This window comes from Eptatretus burgeri, chromosome 13, assembly GCF_056783735.1.
Source record: "Eptatretus burgeri isolate ZD-2024b chromosome 13, Ebu_testis_v1, whole genome shotgun sequence".
Taxonomy (NCBI): domain Eukaryota; kingdom Metazoa; phylum Chordata; class Myxini; order Myxiniformes; family Myxinidae; genus Eptatretus; species Eptatretus burgeri.
In genome coordinates, this window is record NC_140973.1 from 73,994,864 (window position 1) to 74,008,828 (window position 13,965).

At 45.5% G+C, this 13,965-nt stretch overlaps 1 protein-coding gene across 5 annotated transcripts in view; it reads left to right on the forward strand.

Annotated features, from left to right (window-relative positions):
* The first annotated feature begins 1,119 nt into the window (after positions 1 to 1,119).
* Positions 1,120 to 13,965, forward strand: part of SHTN1 (shootin 1) — a 101,255-nt gene continuing 88,409 nt past the window's right edge. For all 5 annotated transcript variants that reach the window (XM_085853043.1, XM_085853041.1, XM_085853042.1 and 2 more), the window contains exons 1-2: positions 1,120 to 1,311; positions 3,927 to 3,987. In XM_085853043.1, coding sequence (XP_085709169.1) covers positions 1,135 to 1,311; positions 3,927 to 3,987 — 238 coding nt within the window. In that variant the 5' untranslated portion in view covers positions 1,120 to 1,134. The remainder of the gene's footprint in view (positions 1,312 to 3,926; positions 3,988 to 13,965) is intronic.

Here is a 13,965-nt window from a genome sequence, read left to right on the forward strand (position 1 = left end):
CATTTCAACATTGGCTTCCAAAGCCAACCACCGACTGGGCATCCTTCATACATCATGATATATGATATATAGCATGATATTTCAAATAGTTATTGACTGATTATAACAAAACTTAGTTGATCAGTTGGGGAGGTGACAAGAACAAGTAGATTTGATTTTGCTTCAGGTCCATTCATCCATCCATTGGGACCACACTCTGTGCAGAGCGTTGGTGCTGCCAAAGCAGTCTCCTTGGCTATTGGGCACAATCCTGGACTGGTCACCACTCTGACACAGGATACCAACAAGCTGGCATTCATTTTGCTGACCTCAGAAGGATGACAGGCAGAGTTCACCCCACCTGGTATTAATTCAACAGCCGAGTGGGATTCAAACTCAAGATCCTGGGATCCCAAGCCCACCACCCGAACCATTAAGCAAACACCAGGCATGAAGAACCTTGTTTCAGGTCTGGATCCAGATCCGGCCTTTTAGTGGGATACAAACCAAAAACTGCTTAGCGGAGGTACACACTCGACCCAATGCTGGTCTAGTTTTTTTTGTTGTAAATCAAAAAATAACTTTTGTTGGTGTTCCTCTACTGTTGGTGTGTTTCTTACCTCTTTCTTCTCTTCCTTTTGTTCTCCTCCTCCTTCATAATGCATCATAAGAATGCAGACAGCATCATTGGCTGAGGTTGCAGCTGTGCTACTGATGCATTGCCCCAATTACCAGTACACTGGTATTCATTTCGCCAACCTCAGAAGGATGACAGGCTGAGTCAACCCCACCTGGTATTAATTCAACAGGAACCAGGGACTCAAACTCAGGACCCAAAGATCCCAAGCCAGCCACCCTAACCATTAAGCCAATACAAAGCTTCCTTTTGTTCTGTTACATGTCCTGATCTGTTCTATGTTCTAGTTCCAGCTCCTCTATGAGCCTCGACATTGTATACAAAAAAGACCTTTCAATTATGATCAATTAAATTGTCCTGTATATTTTTTTTCGCCAGATTCGCCAGCCATGTACATCAGTATTTCATGAACCCACTGTCTGGACGCAGTAATGATGTAACAGGTAACGTCATGCCTTGTATCTTTATCAGCATTCGGCCAATGTCTACTGAACACCTGAGTTGCTGACCCACCTACAATGACGATCGTGCCACGCCCACCCGTTTCCTTGCCACTCGCAGTCTTGAGTGTTCCACCCACCCGAGAGTCAGAGAGTCAGAGAGTCAGAGTCATTGTCATGTCTTTGCCATCTTGCGCCGCTGTGAGCGAGGAACACACTGTGAATAAAGCAGAGAATTCGCAGCTTTTGGATAAGGTGGGTGCGCCGTCTGCAGGTGAAGCACGATTAAATTACATACCTGTATTTTTCGGTAAAACAAAACAACAACAGCCTCGTGTGAGCATGATTGACATGCTATGTACCCATTGTATCGGTGTCTGTTTGAGTCTGCCAGTTTGTACGTGGTTCTTGTACCTGTGCGCTCCTGGCATTTCTTTACCTTTCACTTCTCGATTTGAAAAAAATCTTACTTCTTGACGTTAAACTTGCGGAAAATGTATGCGCATTCAACACATTCCTGGAGGTGCATGAGACGTGTGCACACGTCACCTGCGGTACACGGTAGTACCAAACCAGAGAGACCCCTGACCCCCCCCCCACCCCCAAAGACCGCTGTTTGTGGACGAACCCTTGAGATTCGCTTCGGTCCAGCTAATTGGTAATCACAGCAGGTGCGCAAAGGGTTCGCATTCCATTGTTACAGGTAGGTACCGGCGAGTCTCTCATACTGGGCGTGGCACACGTCACTTGGAAGTGATCCAGATGATGTATTGTTCCACATAGTCTTTGTGAAGCTTTCTTCATCATTATGTCAACAATATACGAAGTGGGTCAATACTGACGTACTCTTCTTGACAAGGTGGGGGCATGTTGGCTTTATTTATGGAGATGCCGGTCTTCCACTCCTTCCCTTGTCAGGTTTATCTACTGACATCCTAAAGTAAGGGGACAGAAGAGAAGAGTATGGACTATGAGCCATATTGAGGAGGGATGGGATGGGGTGAGGTGTATATTATTTCCACCATAAAATAATATGTGCGTACGTAATAAATGAATGGCTCCCTTGATGATATAATATTTGTGAGATTTCATAAAAAAGATGGTTTTGGTTGTTGCATTTTTCTGTATCCACCGCTTCCTAGATCGAGTCCTCGAACACCCAAAATACCCAGTGGAAGAATGACGAGAGCGCACGTTTACACGATTAACCACTAAGGTGCTACGATGATGCTTTCACGTTTTACCTTCATCTCTAAGAGCCGTCTTTGAGGTGGCAGGAATGGAGACGAAGCGCAAGGGTTAATCCGCAGACAGCATTCCTTGGCAAGCCTGGTGTTGGCTTCACGGTTATGGTGGCAGGTTTGGGATCCTAGGGTCCTGAGTTTGAGCTCCTGTTGGCTGTTGAATTAACACCAGGTGGGGTTAACTCAGCCTGTCATCCTTCTGAGCTTGGTGAAACTAGTGCGTGCCCATACGTGCGTGCCCGTATGTGCAAAAAAAACTAAAAAAAAAAACTTTCAAACTGCATGCCAGAAACAACAACCACACAGGCCGTTCCTTCGCTCTCGCGTGGCCGTACGTGCAAAAAAAAAAAAAAAACTTTCAAACAACCACACAGACCGTTCCTTCGCTCTCATAAATGACGGCTGGATTGGGGCATTGTGTTTATCTATAAATGCGCATAAGAAATCGAGAAATTATTAGAATACGGTAAGTTATCACTATCCGGAAGTCCGTACGTTGTAACCCGTAATGGGGAACGCGGCTGAGGATCTCTTCCCCAACGGCCACGCCTACACAGCAACCTGTCCTGTCATTTGTAACTAAATGGCGCCCTTTCCCCATCGGCCACGCCTCCGCAGCAACGTGTCCTGTCATTTGTTTGGTAAATAAATGGCCATAACTTTGGAAGCACTTGTCCGATTAATATCAAACCTTGAAAAGGCACATCCTCAGGTCCCCAGCAATATAACTGGCAAGTTTCAATTAGATTGGACCAGTGGTTGTCGAGAAACAGTGGTCACAGACGCACACACACACACACACACACACACACACACACACACACACACACACACACACACACACACACACACACACACACACACACACACACACACACACACACACACACTGCTGGAATTATAGATAGATGAGCACCAGTGTGCTGACAATAGGGGCACTGCATCAGCGGTACAACCGTGCTTTCAGCCAATGATGTTGCATACGAAGGAGGAGAAGCGGTCCTTGGTAGCCCATGGTCCTACTGGTTCGGTACCGCCATGTACGGGTGTCAGATGACTCGTGTGCGTCGGATGTGTTTAATATGCATATCTTGCAGCTTTAAGGTTAAAATAATAATTTATTTAGTTTGGCAATGCCCCCCCCCCAAATTGAAAGCTGAAGCTTGACCACCCTGCCCCCCTGCCCCCCCCCCCCTGCTGCAGGCAACATGCATGTTGTCCTTCAAAATAAAAATAAAATGGCTTGTCTTCTTTCTTGCCCTCGTGCAAGCATCTTGGTACAAATCGCCCGTCTCCCTCATAAGACCATGGACCATTGTGCACTGCTTTATTTTATGAACCATGTGTAATGCATCCAAACATTGACCAAGTTGTGATTGAATACCATCCAGTCATCCGTTATTCCCAGGCTGATCTGCATGGAGGCTTTGGATTTTCATGGACCTTTGGCTATATTCCTTTAACATATAAACAATCAATGGGAGCACAAACCATAATACAGATTGGGGAGTTTAACTGATATTGACTAGTTGAGTGTCATATTATATTATGGCTTTTTGCCCAAATTATTATGTCATGCCATGGATCGGGTTGACCCTGTGGCTTTTGATTCTTATTCCCCGTTAGTGTCGAGCCCTACAGGAGGAACGAGATGCAGCCTATGCTGAAATACAGACGTTTCATGGAGGTAAGCAGCACACCTTGGAGCCTGTTACATCATGAGAGTATCCACCTCTGTGTGTACATGAGTTTGTACACGAAGTTATGTGTGTGTGCATGCAAGTTACTGTTGTTGGCTGCCGTCTGCACATGTGGGTGGTTTTCAGGCAGGGTCTCCGATAGGAGCCTGTGAATCCCACAGCCCGAGGGGGCCACCCACACCGAGGGGCCACCCAAATCTGCTTGCAATTTTTTCAAACCATCTTGAAAGTCCAGTTGTGCAACATTGATGGTTCCAATAACAGTAGCCATGCATTCCTACCGGATGCCAATCACTTCACTGATGGGTTTAATCAAAACTCATTATGTTGATCTTCACAAACATATTGCGTTATCCATCCGTAAATCTCAATGAGGATGAAAAATACAGTAAAAATGCAAAAAATGGACCTTTCATAGCACACTTTTGTTGTTGTTGTTGTTGTTGTTGTTGTTGTTTGTGTGCTTCTTCCATGTCCATCACTCTTGATTCTTAAATCGAAATGATTCCTGCTGCCATACCTTAAACATCTTCATCCAATTCAGAAAGATGCACGGACTTCTAAAATAGGACGCTGTATCGTTCAGTGTTAATGGACATTGATTTTTTGTTTTGTTTTCAGCAACGGGCTGCTTTGACGCATGCTCCTATTCATGACCTGACCTACATATCCTGCAAACTGATTCAAATTCAAGCGATCTGGAACCCATCAAACTACTCGAAGAACTTAAGCTTCTGTGCAACTCGGTGCCAGAAAGATGTTCTACACTTGAAACACTGAGCTGTATAACGAAAAACTCACTCATCGACACATCCAAATATATGTGTGGCTCTGTGGGTTTTACTGATGATGCCGGTAACCGTTGCATCTGCAGAACGCTCTTTCTCAAAGCTGAAGCTCATAAAGAGCTACTTGTGCTCTACAATTTTATAGGACCGGCTGTTGTCACACCTGGCCATCATCTCGATCGAGAAGGACTTTGGATGAAGTCTGAAGTATGATGACATAATTGACAACTTTGCATACAGGAAAAGTAGATGTGTGTGTGTGTGTGTGTGTGTGTGTGTGTGTGTGTGTGTGTGTGTGTGTGTGTGTGTGTGTGTGTGTGTGTGTGTGTGTGTGTGTGTGTGTGTGTGTGTGTGTGTGTGTGTGTGTGTGATGATATTTTGATGACATTACCACACTGCCACAAGACTACATCACTCATACATTTTTTTTTTGATGCTCTTCTCTACATTCCCTCAGTGAATATCTAAAGAATTTATATCCATAATAGACCAAGACACCATATAATACTTCAAAACAATTGTCCTTTTGAGCATTTTTCGGAATGATGTGACATTCACTTCATTTTGTTGTCGAGTTATTGCCTTTGACCTTTAATTGCAGGAATTCGTGATTTTTGCCTTTTCAGTCCATACTACATCTGTGCCCAGTCTGTTGGTAATTGGCATGTCGGGTCATTATTGACAGAGTTATTTGCCTACATATTGTCAAGGCTTCAGGGTCACGGGGGAACTACGAGGGAGGGGCTCTCCCTGGTTCCTCTCTGGACTCGCCGGGAATCACAGGTCGTCGCACACGAATAACTTCGTGTCACGGAGGGTCGCTAATCGACCGTGAATGCCAATAACTTGACCACGTGACCCAGTGTTCTCCGTCTAACAACTGTTTAACTAGGAACACGTGGTCGTATTATCGGGGAATCACGCCCTCGATGCGGACTTGCATTACTTACCGTATCAGGTGTAGTTGAGCGAAGCTGTCAAGTATGCACCGGCTATTAAGCAGATTTTGGGGGATAATGTCCTGGCTAAGCTAAGGTGCGGACCATGCAAGACCAATGGAGGAAAAGACAAAAACGAGCTGAGTATATTTATAACAGGCACATTTATTCTAACAAAGTGAGGAAAGTTATGTGGCACAGTTTGGGATTTATTCACAAATGTACAGCAGGGGATAGCAAGGAATTCTGGGTGTGGAAAAAGTATAATAGCAATAATCACAAAAGAAGAAGACACTGCAGAGTTACCCAGAATAAATCTATACATTCTTAACTTATACTGACAGGCGCCATCACACACACACACAACCCGAGGAAAACTAGAGATACTCAGAGAGATAAGAAGCAGTTGAGGATTAGCGACCTCTCAATGCCTGCCGCGGTCAGTGGACCTCTGCAACCCAAATGCTTAGGAAAGGGGAAGGAGAGAGAAAAACTGAAGTTGTCTATGATGTGGGAGTGAGAAGTGCGAGTTCAGTACAATGTGTCATGCAGTGTGGTGTAAAATGAAGATGGGAGGTACGAGTCAGTTTGGTTTGCTCTGAAAAGAATGGTTGCTCTTGTGCGTCCATAGTAGACGAGAGATATGTAGTAGAGAAAGAGATCCTAACGGAGTGGTGTAAGAATCTGTAAGTGTAACTGGTGGCTGCTGGATGCAGCCAAACTGAGCGTTTGTAATGGGAATGGTCTCGGCCCACAGTTGTCGTCACTCGCTTCGCTCCGGTTCGTGGCGTTACTCGCTCAGCACCCGCCTGCGCCATCTGCTGATGTTTGCTTGTCCGGCTAGGTTTGAAATCTGCCACAGTCTCCTCATGTCTGCTTCCTCCGAAGTCCTCCACAGTCTGACGATGTCTCCTCTGAATTTGCTCCTTTATTGAGCTCCGAGCAAGGGGGGAGCTAAGAGTCAGATCAAATTGGGCTGTTGGTGATTTCAAGCTTCCCTATTGGCGCACAGCTGTCATCCCACACCATAGCCACACCCCGTCAGGCACCGAAACCAAAAATGGCCCCATTCGCTCCCTTACCTTGTCACACGTCGGAGCTCTGAGAGTAACATGGGGCAAAGGTCTCTGAAAGCGCTCTCCAGCCCCGAACGTGCACTGGTCTCTATTCAAATGTGGTAATTTTAGGGAAATCCCACCGCTACCTGTACGCCTTTGAACGAACTCCAGCGCATGCTCGTGCCCCAAGTTATGCCTCGAAACAACCCGTCTCTTGTTCCTTCAGCGTCCCTCGAGGCTGTTGTGGGCATCCAAAGAATAGGTGCAGTTGTAGAGATGTGAGAGGTGATTGTACATGTGGTGTTGCGGCGAAGAGGAAGGAGGTGCTCGTTATGGCGGTGTCTGTAGTGAAGAGGGAGGGGATGTTCGTAACTGCGGCGTTTGTAGTGAAGACGTGAACGTAAGTTGTTGTGGGGATTTTTCAGAGACGTGTGGAGTGGTTGTGGTGAGCAGAATGAAGGTCTGAGACGAGACGGCAGTTGGAAATTGGTGCGCGGTTTTGAACGGGAAATGGCACGCAGATGCAAATGAACCTCGCGGTGTTTTGCTCGGTTCCCTTCATCGTTATCGTCTGTGTGCGTGCCTGCTTGCGTGGTTCGTGTGAGAGATAAAGTAGGGTAAAGGAATGCAATAAGAGCAAGGATTGAAGATTGAAGACCTAACCGAAGGAGTCCCACGCAACGCATCTTTCCCATTTACCCACTTGACATATGGAAAGGACTAACTAATACACGTACTATTGAAATAACTGCCTTGGGATCGCTGTATGTTGTGTGCCGTTGCCTCGGAGGAGTGCGGTTTTTCAGAGCTGCAACGATATATCCAGAAATCTTAAGATCTGCATTTTCTCTTTCAATCGTGAAATTTCAATAAGTGGCGTCACTTTTCCCGTGGGAATTTCTCCACGTGCTCATCATTGTATTTCAGCGATTGATTGGGGTTTTTTAAGAGGGTTCCACAAAGTAATTTTGAAGGATTTCTCCAGCTCATTTTCTGAGATATATATATATATATATATATATATATATATATATATATATATATATATTTTTTTTTTTAATGTTCACATTTTTCATCATTGTGATTCATTTTTCTTAAGTCATATTTGATTATTCACAAAGGAATTTTTTTAACTCTTTTCATTTTATGTTAAAACGCCACTTTTGACGTCATTTTCTGGGAAAACGTGACGCATAGAAAATAATGTCAGCGATACTTTTGATGTGCCTTAATTCACAGAATCTAATGCAAAAAATGACTTCTTTCTTTCTCTCATGATTCATTCCAGAGTTATTGATAGAAATGTGATTTTTCACCCTTTGATGGCCTTATTCCTGGTGTTGGCTTAATGGTTAGGGCGGTGGGCTTGGGATCCTCAGATCCTGAGTTCAAATCCCACTCATCTGTTAAATTAACATCAGGTGGGGTTGACTCTGCCTGTCATCCTTCCGAGGTCGGCAAAATGAGTGCCAGCTTCCTGGTATCCTGTGTCGGAGTGACGACCCGTCCTGGATTGTGTCCAATAGCCAAGGAAACTGCTTAGGTAGCACCAACACTGCACAGAGTATGGTCCCAATCTCCTCCTCCTCATCACTGAGATACAGTATGACAATACATTTCCCATGATGGTGCAGAAAGACAGATGCACACAGACACAGACAGACAGAGATGGTCATTCGAATACTTCGCTAACCTCGAGGCATGAATGAATGGATTCTTCGCCTGGAGATTTGTCACCATATTTATTAGCCCTCCTATAGAAAGGGTCCCCCACGTGAGGTTTTGCAGGGGGCCACCCACATACCTATCAGAGGCTCTGCCACTTTCAGGAGATGGAATGGGGGCCCAATAAGTCTCTCAAAGTATCCACCTCCATTTGCTCAGTATCCACAAGGTATCTACCTGTGTGTCAGCATGTGTCTGTCTCTGTGTGTGTGTCGCCTGCCCTTTATATCCGAAGAAGGTTGTTCACGTGAAACTTGTGAACCACCGATTCACGTCAATTTAATTACAATGTAGATCTTTCTGCCCAGACAGCAAACCACACTCTAACATAGCAAGCAGTTAAACCTGGTGTGAAGGAACCACCAAGTCCAGGTAGGAACTTGTGATCTGATCAGGGTAATGGCAATAACTCGCCGACTCTTCAACAATGATGCCGTGGGATCTTCGTCCATGAAATAATGCTTGCAGACGGGGCACTAAGTTTAACGTCCCTCTGATGTACGGCGCACACATCGATGCCTCGCTCTGGATGTGAAACACCAGGATGACAGTTTACAGCCGAGTCGAGATTTGAATCCAGGTTAGACAGCTCAGAGCCAACTGCACAGAGCTCGAGATTATCTTGCCCACCCAGAAAGTACCATTTAACTTTATGGATGCATTTCAAGAAAAATATCTGTTGTAATTACACCAAAGTTACATCCTAATAATAACCGGCTTGTTACACCTTTTGCTTTCCGATGAGAAAGACAAACTGAGCCCCGATATTTTCAGGAATGAAAACTAAATGGCTTCCAAAGATAAGGGAGATTAAAAAAAGAAAAAGAAAAAGGAAATGCAAGTGAGAAATGAAACTTTACTCTGTTAAAAAGTTATACATTTACATGGGAACATAAGAGCCCTCTTCTTGAAGCAATACTTTTCAAAAATTGTTCTCAGACCACAAAAGGTATCTTCTATCTGTGGTTCCATTTGTGAAGATGTTTTAACTTTATGCACTTTATGTTATTTAACTTTATTTATGTTATATTTAACTTTAAGATGTTTAACAAATTTTTTAAAAAACAGTTTTCAAATGTGATGAAGGCATACTTTGAAATATTCTTATAATTATTTGCATTGCATATGTTTATCAACTTTACCATGAATGAGCTGTTTCAAAGTAAAACAAAACTAGCTGCAGAATAAAGCTGGTGTTGGCTTGGTGGTTCGGGTTGCTGGCTTAAGTTCTCAGGGACTTGAGTTTGAGCCCCGTCAGCCACTGAATTAACACCAGGTGCGGTTGACTCAGCCTGTCATCCTTCCGAGGTCGGCAAAATGAGTACCAGTGTACTGGTCATAGAAGGCACTGCATCAGCGGCACAGCTGCGCACCCAGAAAATGATGCAACCGGCAGCCACAGGCTGTACACGATAGCTATAGCGAGCTGAAGAATGAACGAGAGTTCATAGAACACGATACCCCATGCGGTGTTAAGGTATATACTTCAATTTAAATAAAATAATGATTTTAAAGATAGTTCTTAAAAAAAATATCTGGAATTTTAATGCCATGGGAGCAGTCATGTACACCACCCTGGAGAACATGTCCAAGTAGTGCAAAACTGGAGGTATTAAGAAGGCAATTTGTGTTCACAAGTGCTCAAGTTTATAATTCAATTAAAATAGAATAATGATTGTAAATGTTGTATAAATAGATCAATTCCGCAGTTACCCGCCATCTTACACAGTGTCTATTACGTCACCCGACCGAACACATTTCATTAGTTCTTTGTGCCTGTTGTTTGTGTCCTTTATAATGTCCTTAAAAACAGTAAATTTCCTGTTTGGAATGCTTTTCAATGTCGTTTGACTGCCAGACAGGAAGACAGAGTATAAATGTTATCACTCCTCCGTCCGCATGTGTGATCGGGAGATATTCTGAGACAGATTACGGTGAAACGGCAAACTTGTCTACCTGTTCATGTTCCGATTCGTGTATGAAATGTAACATTGAATTTAAATCAGTTGTTTCTCGATTGCAGGAGGTGCAGGGTAATGAAAGGTGAAATTACATCAAATAAACCGAACTGTAAAGCTGTGCAGGCACAGGAGTATACTTCATTTTGATTGCTTTGATATTTCCCTCTGTAGCCCACGCTGTAACAGTTTTGTTGAGAATGTGCTAGAAAGACTCCATTCTGGTTTTCACTGAACATATCTGGCGATAATGGGGTGGTGGAGGGAGGCTCACAGTGATGCGTAACAGTAAGTTCCAATTCTGCTTCTTGACTGATGATGTCATTGTAAAATGTTTTTTTTTTCAAATTTAATTTTCCTGCAGTTTCTAAGTCTCATCAAAGAGACACACACACACACACACACACACACACACACACACACACACACACACACACACACACACACACACACACACACACACACACACACACACACACACACACACACACACACACACTAAATCTATAACAACTTTAAAAAACGTTGCTAGTGATTTTCTTTGGAAAACCTTGTCCAAATTGTCATGATACAACATCCAGGAGTAAGTAGTCTGTCAGCGCACTTTCATTATCGAAACCTTGGATACAATTCCCCATTGTCTGAATGTCTTCGTGGAAGCATCCCCCCCTGTTCATCGTCAATCACCGCACCAAGGTTTTCAGGAAAAAAAAAAGCATCTCGATGCGAATGTAAAAAATGTAATTTCAAGGACTACGACAGCCCATTTTTTGATGTGCATCGAGCAGTTTCTGGACTCCATCTTTGTATGCGGGAGACTTGCGGTTACCCAAGAGGTTTCCACAAATCCATTTGAAAGTCTGTCATGCTTTTATCTCTGAGACATTGAGGTTTAAAGTCTTCATCCTGCAAAACCACCTGGATTTGGGGCCCCACAAGGATTCCCTCCTTCAATTTTGTGGCACTGATGTTTGGAAAATTTCTCATCAACATATTCAAACCCTCTCAAATTTCTCTTACCCATCTCTTTCCCGAAATTCTACATTAAAACAAGCTTAATGTGGAGAAGTGGCAGGAAAAATCTTTGGGTCAACCGAAGGAAAACGCTGGATACTGCTCGTTCCTGGCTCATGTGTGCTTCTTTGATGCCAGTCGCGTCTGATGTAATGATCCACGAGAGCACGTCTGTTCCATAGACATATGAAACAACAGTATTTTGTGAACCCTCCTCGCACGAACCTCCTCCATGAATTATAGGTCAGGTCAGGTATGGGAGCATGTGCCAGAACAGCGCGTCACTGCGTCTACTTTCCGCCGGTACTCCAGGGGCCTCCGTCCGGCATCCCCCAGGCAGATGCCAGGCCCATCCCCATCTCTTTGAGATGATGGTCAACCTGCTGCAACCACGAGGCACGTGGTCGGCCCACTGGCCTCCTCCACTCATGAGACTCCCTCGCTGAGAGAATCTGGTGAGCAGGATCAGCATCAGAAAACGAGCCACATGTCCATACAGCCACAACTGATGCTCATGGACTATGCAGGTAACAAATCTCATCCGAGTCTCTCTCAGCAACCGCTCGTTGGACACAAAATCCGACCAGCGTTAGCCAAGGATTCTCCAAAGAGACCTGGTACCAAAGGAATTAAGTCTCCGTCTCAGATCCTTGGTCAGAGTCCAAGTCTCGCATCCATATAGCAAGACTGGAAGTACCAAGGACCTAAAGACTCGGACTTTCGTCCTCCCGCACAGGTACCGGCAGCGCCACACCCCATGATCCAGTGAATCCATGACTCCCCAGGCCCGACCCAGATGTCTATTGACCTCTGACCCACAGCCAGCAGAGACATGAATATCACTGCCAAGGTAAGTGAATCTCTCCACAGCCTCAACATCCTCACCACAAACAGACACAGACAGGACAGCAGCATCCAAGATGTCACCGAAAGCCTGGATCTTAGTTTTGACCCAAGAAACCCGTAATCCCAGCGGCTCCGACTCCTCATTCAGCACCTCGAGGGCCCCCAAAAGGATATCTAAAGTCTCTGCAAGATGACTGCATCATCTGCAAAATCAAGGTCCGAGATCTTGACATTCCCAAACGATGCACCGCAGCTTGATCTCTCCGACATCCTCCCTAAAATCCAGTCCATACAAGTGCTGAAAAGTGTGGGGCCAGTACACACCCCTGACGAACTCCATTAACAACTGGAAATAAGTCAGAGATGGTACCACCACACTTCACAGCACTCTCAGTACCAGAGTAGAGTTCAGACATCAGATCGATCAGTTTTGGTGGCACCGCACGAAGACCAAGAATCCTCCAGAGGACATCCCGATTCAGTGAATCGAACGCTTTACAGAGATCAACATAGGCTGCAAGCAGCCCCTGCCGAAACTCTCGTCTGCCTGACGAAACTAAAGCCTGACTGCTCTGGACGCTGATGCTCAAGCAGATGGTGGCGAACCCTATCAAGAATTATCCGAGCAAAGACCTTGCCCGGCACTGAGAGCAGCGTCACCCCTTGGTAGTTGTTGCAGTCTTGGCGATCACCCTTCCCTTTCCAGAGAGGAACAACAAGGCCCCTCCTCCAGTCAGTTGGGATGATGCCTGTGTTCCAGGCAGAGCACAAAACTGCATGCAACGACATGAGTGCAGCATTTCCACCAGCCTTGAGAAGTTCAGCATGGATGCCACAGATCCCTGGAGCTTTGCCCCGTTTCAACTGGTTCACCGCAGCCCGTGTTTCCACAAGTGAAGGTGGACCACAGTTGATTCGAGGGTCAGAAACAGGGATTGTAACACCCTTGACGTCCAACTCGACAGCTGGGGGATCAGCCTGGTACAACCGCTTAAAGTAACCGGCCCAGCGGGCCTTCACTTCAGACTCCTCTGTCAAGAGCCTACCACTCTCTGCTCGAACTGCAGTGCTCCGAGGGATGGGCTTGGATGAACGCAATGCGCGAATTCCCCTGTGAGCAGGACGAGAATCACCTGTCCACAGGTGATGCTCTACCCCCTCACAGATTCCTCGCACATAGGCCTCCTTGTCCACCCTCAGTGCACGTACAGTTTTACGCCTCAGCTCCCTGAACAGCTCAGCTCTGCCATTCAGCCTGGCCCTGCGACTCTGGTCAATGGTATCCAGTGTCCCTTGAGAGACAAAATTCTTCTTTGCCCTGCGGTGAGTTCCAAGACATCCACCGGCAACATCAAGGACGGTGGTCTTGAAGGTGCTCCACAACTCTTCAGGACCCCCCCAAAGCACCCAGACCCCCCAAGTGCCCACTCAGCCTGTTCGCAAACTCCTCAGCTACTCTCTCATCCCTGAGCTTGCCAACATCCAGCCTAGGCTGGGATGGTACCATTCTCCAGGATTTAAGGTGCAGCTCTAGAGTTGCTACAACAAGCCTGTGGTCAGTATTGAGGAACTGAGCACTCCGGTAGACCCTGCAGTTCTGGATCATCCTCCAACGACCATCAATGAGGACATGGTCAA